General features: G+C 33.9%; 1 protein-coding gene across 1 annotated transcript; it reads right to left on the reverse strand.

The window, feature by feature from the left end:
- Positions 1–1,743: 1,743 nt before the first annotated feature.
- LOC125188477 (synaptotagmin-1-like) lies at positions 1,744–6,737 on the reverse strand. Its single transcript, XM_048085335.1, has 12 exons — positions 6,458–6,737; positions 5,613–5,711; positions 5,448–5,498; positions 5,240–5,363; positions 4,953–5,071; positions 4,717–4,818; positions 4,340–4,414; positions 3,739–3,815; positions 3,402–3,648; positions 2,968–3,318; positions 2,347–2,478; positions 1,744–2,160 (listed from the first exon to the last, which is right to left on the reverse strand). The coding sequence occupies exons 1-12, from the start codon at positions 6,566–6,568 to the stop codon at positions 2,032–2,034; spliced, it is 1,617 nt and encodes a 538-aa protein (XP_047941292.1). The 5' UTR covers positions 6,569–6,737; the 3' UTR covers positions 1,744–2,031.
- Between the last annotated feature and the right edge of the window lie 2,430 nt (positions 6,738–9,167).

Genomic DNA, 9,167 nt, shown 5'->3' on the forward strand with positions numbered 1-9,167 from the left:
TAAGATATATGAGCTGAGAATTAAAAAGAAGACTTATTAATTGAGCATTTTTATAAATTTATTTTTCTTTTTGAGTAGTTGTGATTGGTGATATATCACAAAGAAACAAGTGGATCGAAAAACGAGCCCGATTATGAGTAAGATAATGTATGGGCCGCCGTTCACAACTCCCACTACTTTATTTTTATTTTTATTTTTTATAAAATACTACCTCCGTCTTTCAAAATTTATTTCAACTCCCACCGTCCCCCATTAAGAGTCACATTTTACACACATTTTATTATAAAACCAATATAAAAAGGTGGGTCCCACATTCCACTAACTTTTTCAACCAACTTTTCTTTACATTTCTTAAAACCCGTGCCCGATCAAACTGTGACTCCTAATCGGGGGCGGAGGGAGTATTTCCATTTCCGTTCATCCCTCAAAATTTGTCTCATTTCACTTTTACCATTTTTAGTAGTAGACCTCATATTCCACTTATTCATTCTTACTCATATTTTATTAGTATAAAACTAATATATAAAAGTAGGACTCACAATCTACTAACTTTTTCAACTCACTTTCTATTATATTTCTTATATTCGTACCAGGTCAAAGTGGGATAAATTTTAGGGGACGGAAGTAGTACTAAATAAATACTCTCTCCGTTCATAAAAATATAGCCAATCGATATAGTACGAGAATTAAAATAAAATTGGTAAAGTCAGAGAGATGAAGAAAATAGTATGGTAAAGTAAGAGAGAGGAGTAGAATGATAGTAAAAGTAGTGTTAATGGATAGTGAGACCTACATTATTAAATTGATACTCCCTCCGTCCCCGATTAAGAGTCACACTTTAATCGGACACGAGTTTTAAGAAATGTAAAGAAAGTTGGTTCAAAAAGTTAGTGGAAGATGAGACCCATTTTTTTATATTGGTTTTATAATAAAATGTGAGTGAATTGAGTTAGTGGAATGTGAGACCTACTTACTATTTATGGTAAAAAAGAAGTGTGACTCTTAATTAGGGACGGACCTAAATGAAAAAGTGTGACTCTTAATCGGAGACGGAGGGAGGATAACTTTTCAAAAATGAAATGCATATATTTTTATGGGACGGACGAAAATATAAATTGCACATATTTTTATGAGATGGATGGAGTATAAATTTAAAGATCGCAATTTCAGATGGATTGGAGTATAAATTTAAAGATCGCAATTTCAAAACTTTTGGCATTAGCCATTAGAATTTAGACCAACTTACATCCAAAAAAAACAAGAGGTGGTTTCATATTTTCATTAAATTATCATAGGTTGAACTATTTGGGTACAATTGATATAATTTGATGGTAGTACTTATTTATAAATTTATAAAAGTGTCTTTTTTCAATTTGAAGTAATAATCACACGACGGCAAACCCCCCTTCTCCTCACTCATAGAGCACGTAGTCATCCATCGCTGTGCAAACCACACCCCAAGCTCTAGTTCGTCGCTCATATAGTCATATTATTGGTGTCTCAAGCGTATATCAGCGTATTAGAAAATATTGTAGGAAACGTTACAGGTGCTAAAATAAACAAGGTTAATGTGAACTTCTCTGACTAATTAGCTAGTTAGGCCCACAACGACAAATTTATCATGTCACAAATCGAGATTGTCTATCATTCCATATTCTCATTTCTTCTTTGGAGTCAGCAACGAGTTGAAATTCGTCAAATGGGACATGACCCAGATCCAAACATTAGTAAAACACTGATAAATGAGGTCCAAATGTGGGTAACTTTAAAACTTAAAATCATTCCCAACACACACAGGTAGACATTCCGGGGCATTTCATCAGTGAACTTTTACAGCAATGAAGTTCAAGTGTGTCAAAATGAAATTCATAAAGAGAGAAATCAACAATATGCAAGGATCCAAATATGTCGATATACACAACCAGCACATACAGAAATATAATATAGCTGTTTTTGTCAAAACCAAGCTCGAAAACACCTGTGCCATTACATGCTCATAACTCCATTATCTCAAGAGTGGCTAACCTCAAGTCAAGATGTTTGCCACTGCAGCTCAATTTGTATCCGCCCATTCTTCGAGTCGATGAGATGGAACTTCTCATTGATCCTTTTGTTGCTGACAACATCTGCTAGGCTGATATCAACATAACCTAATGTTTCCTGATTTTGGGGGTTGAGCCACATAGTCAGAAATTAGTCAGATGATGTATATGCATATGCTGTATGTGCAAGATTGGTAGATACTGATGTAACTGTAATGATAGGTTGGTTTATACTCTAACCATCCTTCTTGATATTCAATCATGCGCCAAATTGTTACATCGATAGAAAGGTGAACTTGAATACCTTTGGGTGCAGCAGGCCGATCCTGGTTGATGTGCTGAGTACTTCCACATGGAGCTTATCCTTCAAAGGTGGTTCTTCCATCATGAATGTGAAAACCTCATCCCACCTAGGATCCCGGTTCTTCTTAACTTGCTGTATAAACATTTAAATCAACCATTAAACAGATAATCCACTACTACACTTACAAGCATCATTTGGCACAATTGATAACACAAAGCAGCAAATAGATCTAATTTATTTCTTAGAGTGGTCTTGTATAAGGCTAGTTTCCTGGCAAAGTAGGTATTTGGTGGTACTTAAATGAGACCAAAGTCAAGCGTTTATTTATTTTGTAACTAGCAGAATGCCTAAAGTGATTTCCTAATTTCTTGTTGTACCTTCCCTGTCGAGATACCAATTCTTTATGTTTCACTAGTCATCATGCCTGTGTTCATAATCTTTGTGTGATCGCCTTTGTGTAATCATTTAGATTCTCTAAATGAATTCCCTTAGAATGAGTTTCCATTTACTTTAGTGGCGCCTAGAATCTATTTGCTACACAAAATATGCACAGAGAACTAAGTCAGAGAGTATAGCTCGAATAATATACTAAAACAGTGAGGGGAAGAGTTAATTGCACACCTTAGTTTTTCGCTCCTCTCCTTTGCAAATGATGCGGACATATGGGTTAGTGTGGTGCTTTCCCTCAACATCTTGAGCTTCATGGACTGTAACCACTAGTGCACCTCCACCCGGTGGTGTGCCCTCAGGAGCCTTTTGTACTTCACCAGTTTCCTCAAAATCTTTTGGCAAATCCTCATCCTTAAAAGGTTTGTATGTCAACTCGACCTCAATCTGACCACGCACCTTATCATTTTGAACATCATTTGGGTCCATATTCTTAAGCAGAGGCAGCGTCAAAGTTTTTGATTCATCCGGGGGGAGGTCCTTCAATGGAACTACATTCATACCCATCTTTTCATGTTTGCCCACCTTACAAAACAAAAAAATTCAATTTTCAAGTGTTGGACATCATAACATAACAATCTGCCTAACCTGCAACTAAGTATGTATACCTGCTCCCAGTCATAAACAAGAAGTTCCAATGCTTGTGTTTCAGGATCTTTTACTACCATGCTGAATTCTTCATTCCACTCAGGATTCAAATTCTTATGTTTCACTGTGGTCTTCTTGGATGGAGCCTTTGTTTCAGTGAGCTTCAGTTTAACATAAGGATCGGATGCCCCTAGTAGATCTTTCTTCTTCAGCTTTAGTGCCCGCACAACCTTCGCATGAAGAATCCCAACAGGCTTCTTCATAGCTCTGATGATTTAGAGTCAATCAGACTGAATATAAGGTCCTCCAGAAATGCAGGCTATTTATAAAATAATTATATGAGAATGAGAAACATACTTTGTCGGATCCAAAACTTGCACTTCAAGGGTTTTAGGCCACAGATACATGTTAGCAACTTGATCTTTAATAGTTTCCTGCAGAAAGGATTATTTCCGTCCCCCTCACAGAATGGGGAAGGGATGCGCAAAATGGTTAGCACATATGATCTGACAAAAAGAAGTTTATATCACCAAATCCCAAATTTAAGTGTAAAAACAAACTTTAGTACTCATTTGGCAGACCCTGGTATATAGTTTCTTCCAGTATTAGCAAATAACTCAAAAGATAAGGTCCCTTCAATAGAATCTCGGATTGCAAGTTAAAATTCAATGTCAATAGCATCACCACTTTTTAAACAGATGCAAGTGAGCTTCAATTATCAATGTTTGTGATGCATATATAAGCTATCTTAAAATACAACTATGCAATACTATTATTATTCAATAAGACCACAATACATATCTGAATAGATGCAAGTAAGCTTCAAATAGCTCTCTGAAAATGCAACTATGCAATATTATTCACAATATATATCTGGCATCTATCCTTTTTGGTCATATTTTGTAAATTCCATTTTCTCAAATAATGTGTTTCAAGAATTGATATAATGGAGTTGTACCTGTACAAACCCATATAGGCCAGGAATTGACATGAGATCAGCCCCACCAAGCTTAAGTCCAAAGTCAACATGAGGCTGCAAACAATGAGAACAGGCCAAAGCCAGCTTATTGCAAAAGAATATCAATGAACAGGACTTTTTACACAAATATAGATGTGAGATCTGTACTAGATGAAAGCATTTCAAGTTCTAAAGAACTAACTTAAAAGTTTCCAGTGGGCCGAGAGAACTAAAAATACCTCCCTTAACTTGTATCACAGACGAAAAAATATTACGAACACAGTGAATATATTAATTCCACGGGTATCTTTTGTGTGGCATCCCTTCTCTCCTAGTTTCATTTTTATATTAAAATGAAGGAGAAGTAATCCACCGACCTTCTCCATAAGAGACACAAAGATGTTTGCGAAACATGGAAAGCTAGGAACAAGAGGCTTAAGTGTAATGCGGGGCAGAGCAAACACTTGCAAATCAACAACCTGCATTACATACAATTAACAGTTCCATTTTATTTCATCATATTTCTTTGGCAAAAGGTAAGGAGACAGAAATAGATCAGATCATACATTATATAAGTGAGAAACTATTCAATGAAATTAAAACAGCTAATAACCTGAACTGTTGCTTTTAGTCCATAGGCTTTCACTGCAACAGTGACATTAGGATTTCCTGCCCATTTCAAAGCAGGCTCCATAATCAACTCCTTTTCTTCAGTAAGATAGACTTTCATCCCTGTCATTGAGATTTTATCATTATGTTTCGGGACAGCGTAAGTCAGGCCACTACAACTAGACTTTCATGTTGCTTCTATGTTCTGCTATGTTCTTTAAATTACAACAGACTATGGCCTAAGCAATTCAGAATAAAAGCGTAAAATTGATGGCCCTTTATTTTACTGACCTTGAAAAGTAGGTGGTAGAGCTCCCAGAGTTAGTGCTTCGAATTCAAGGGACTCAATTTTATATTTTGGAATTTGTTCAGAAATAATTGGAGTAGCAATATTTTTGGCTGTCTTGCAAATTGCCTACGAGCATACAACAATTAATGCAAATAAAAGTGATCATATGGACCAGGTAAATTAGACAGAAAACATAATGTAAATCAATACCTTGTCCAGGTAAGGCCACATAACTTCAAGAAACTTGTTAAGCCAGTCAACCTTCATTCCAGAAGAGAGAAAAGGGGTGGGAAGACATTGATTACAATCTATTTAAATCTCAAGAGACTAAGTAACCAAGTGATTGCAGAAGTGACTGAGTCCTCGCAAACTTACACGATCATAGTCTGGATTTTTCACCCAGAAGGGTATTTCAGGTAATAACTGTTGCAGAGTTTTAGAGTCTTGCTCAACCAAAGGGCGGATTGTAGGATTCTGTCGAAGTACAAGAGTAAGAAGCATTTATCATATTTGGCAGCATATCTCAATTGATCTATACATTCCTCTTCTACATTTTTTCATTCACAAACCACATCCTAAACTATTAAAAAATACAAACATATGGTGTAGTAATTCTTAATGAAACAAAGCAAAAAAAATATGCCAAAATGCCTGAGTTCATGTATGTTATGCCAGAATGAAAACTGAAAATCTAATTGAAAACACAAAAGATATACTATAAGAATTCAAGCTGATTGAGCTACAAAGGTGATATGTGTTTTGGCAGCATTATTCACCCACATTTAACAATGTAGGAGCTGTGCTCCAATATATAAAGAACGACCATAGCTCACAGAAATCGTGATGGATTCTGTCTGCCAGTATCAATAGGCATTCTGGCCGATTATGATTTAACAATGTAGGAGCTGTGCTCCAATATATAAATACTAGCATGGCTAAGAGAAACAAATCATCAACAGTTCTCACCTTACATGAATTCCATCTACAACATAAATCTACTGAAATCTCGACCAGAAATAGCCGTTCCTACTTCATTTCTACTTCTCGGTCTAACTCAAAATCCCCCCTCTAGGAAATAACTACTGAAACCTCTATTATATGTCAATTATCCGAAAAAACTTAGATATGTTCAAATCACAAATGCTCACGGCTAAAAATCACCTAAAATTGTGCATAGCTAGCAAATTGAGTGTGTGTTTCAGAGAGAGAGAAATAGAAACCTTAACATCGGAAGGCTGAAAGTAGATGAATAAGAAATATCCAGCAACCAATCCAGAAGAAATCCCTACTCCAAATCCACAAAACCCCATTATCATACTGACAAAACCCATCTCGACCAAAAAAATTTGAAAATCCTTTCTCAAATGCAATCCAAGTCCCACTAGCTCAAATCAAACCACGAATTCTCCCAATACTTGCAAAATTTTCGACTTCAAATTCATTCTACCCACTTTCTTCTACAAGTCATCTTGCCCCTCTCTCTCCAATCGTTGTTTAATTTCCATTAATTTCGATATACATAAAATGGATAAAATTGTGAAATGACCAAAAGCACCCCTGCGGTACAGAAGGTCGGGTCATTGCGTGCCCATTAAGGTCATTTCAGTTCGGCGCGTGCGACCATGTCGACCCTTCCGTGGAATGTGTAAGAAGAGGGGAAGCGGCACTTTAATTGGGCCAAGCAAAGTTCGGATGCTTTCAAACTAGTCGGGCCCGGCCTGTTGTCTCCGTATGCGATGGTGACGTGGCGTGCGAGGATGAGTGCCACTTGGCCATGGTTGGCTGATTTCTATGATTGTATGGTTTTGGTCTTTTTTATTTTTTATTTTTTTTTGTCAACTTCTTGATGATGACTAGTTACTACTAGTAGTTAGGAATTTGTGTGATTTTGAAATAATATTCAACGTAACCACGACTCTAGTAGATCCTTTGATATTCTTCATATGTTTTATGTATGGGATGGTATATTTGCTGCTTGATGGTATTTTTGTATTTGACCTGTTAATAGTTTTGATATTACTATTAAGTTTTGTTTGGGGGGGGGGGGGGGGGGCTTTGCTATTAGGACTGCGAAATTGCGAATGATCAAACGTCCTCTATTTGCAAAATGTATATATTAGAAGTAGCAATTTACTAGTAGTACCTAAATAAAATATCAATGAAATAAATACAAATAATGAATATCAAGATTTATGTAGAAACTTTTTTTCAATGAGGTAAAAATATAAGATCCAAAGATCTATAAATCTAATGTCACCAACTCAAAAGTAGGATAATACGGTCAACAAGTTTATAACTTACTAACTTATAAGTAAGTTCTAGTTCTTAGAATATAAACTAAATATTTTTATATTTGTAAGCGTAATTCAATTTTCTTTTTAATTTCGTTCAATCTGACAACTAAAATTCCACATACAGATTAAAAATATTGCCATATCACACATATACATATACCAACAAAAAAAAAACATTTTCTAATGACTAAAAGAAGAGAGGGCGCGCCCATAAAAAAAATAAAAATACAAGAAGAGAGAGAAAGTTTGAACTTTGAAGGTATGATCACATATATATTTCATCGAGAGTATATATTATTGGAATCGGGGTGGACATAGAAAAAGTTCATAATAAGGGCTACAAGTAGGAACTTGTTCTCTAGTGAAGTGAGTACTTGGTAAGGACTCAACATAATTTTTTTTAATTTAAAAATTTTAGAAATAGAAAAAAAAAAAAAAAAAAAAATTGGATAAGAGTTAAGCCCTACCCAAGTGCCAAGTGTGCGTGTGCCCACCCCTGATGGAATGTTTTGATATTGATTTAGATGAATCAATATTAATACTGAAGAAAAATGTGCAAATATGTTATAAATTATAACATTAAACAAGTACTAGTAACTTTTTATACTAATAGGTTAATGATTGGACCTGTTACCATTTACAGTAAAACGAAAATGGATTTCTATTTGTGGATGGATTAAAAATAAAATAAAAAACGAGATTTTTATTCGCAGAAAAAGAGAGTAGTACCATATTAGATTTATTAAAAATTTATTAAATTAACTTAATACTATAAAATATGATGTGACATTTTCATTGTCATGTGAAAAAAAAATGATATTAAATCTAAAATATGAAATAAAATATTTAAAAATGAAATTAAATCTCAATTGATAACTATTTATGTTAAGTTTAGTACTTATTATAAAAATAGTTAAGTTTAATAAATACTTTTATACAAATATATAATTTGATAACTATGGATCAATTGCTAACTCATCATTTAATTGTTAACTACAACTAATTTAAGACCATATAATTATAGAAAACTTGTGGTCTACAATTTGCAACATGTAATTTTCACTTTTATTAATTAAATTGAAAAATATAAAAAAACTACCAAATTAGGATTTTGGATGAAAATGTCAATATAATGTTTAGAAAATATCAACATAATGCTTTGACAATGTCAACACAATGCTTTGAGAATGTTAACACATTGCTTATATTGACATTCTTCATGCATTATATTGACATATTTTATATATAATGTTGACATTTGTTGTTGTACGAAAAAATTTGAATTTTTTTTATTTTTTAAAAAAAATTTGACATCGGAATATATGCAAGTGATATCTCGTTAGAATCCTTATGAAATTATCTTTAATTTGATATATGTTGTGCGAAAAAATAATTTTAATCGAGAAAGTTATATGTGTTTTAAAATTTTGGGATATTTTTCAAAAGTTAGTTACAACTAATTTGTTGTAAATTGACCTTAATATGACGCTTTTTTATCGTATTGACATTTTAGGGCTAATGATTTAGGCCTTTAATTTAAATACCTAATAGGTATTATTTAATTGTAATTAGCAATTAAGTATTAAGTTAACAATATAACACTCCCCTTGATAACTATTTATAAAACTAAACAAAA

Source organism: Salvia hispanica, chromosome 5, assembly GCF_023119035.1.
Source record: "Salvia hispanica cultivar TCC Black 2014 chromosome 5, UniMelb_Shisp_WGS_1.0, whole genome shotgun sequence".
NCBI lineage: Eukaryota > Viridiplantae > Streptophyta > Magnoliopsida > Lamiales > Lamiaceae > Salvia > Salvia hispanica.

Bases quoted from the DNA above. Each gene is read 5' to 3' on its own strand.
- LOC125188477 (XM_048085335.1), bottom strand. From the start codon at position 6,568: ATGGGTTTTGTCAGTATGATAATGGGGTTTTGTGGATTTGGAGTAGGG. The intron at 4,819-4,952 runs GTTATTAGCTGT...TATGTAATGCAG, and splicing joins GACTAAAAGCAACAGTTCAG to GTTGTTGATTTGCAAGTGTT. The intron at 2,479-2,967 runs GTGTGCAATTAA...ATGTTTATACAG, and splicing joins GAGAGGAGCGAAAAACTAAG to CAAGTTAAGAAGAACCGGGA.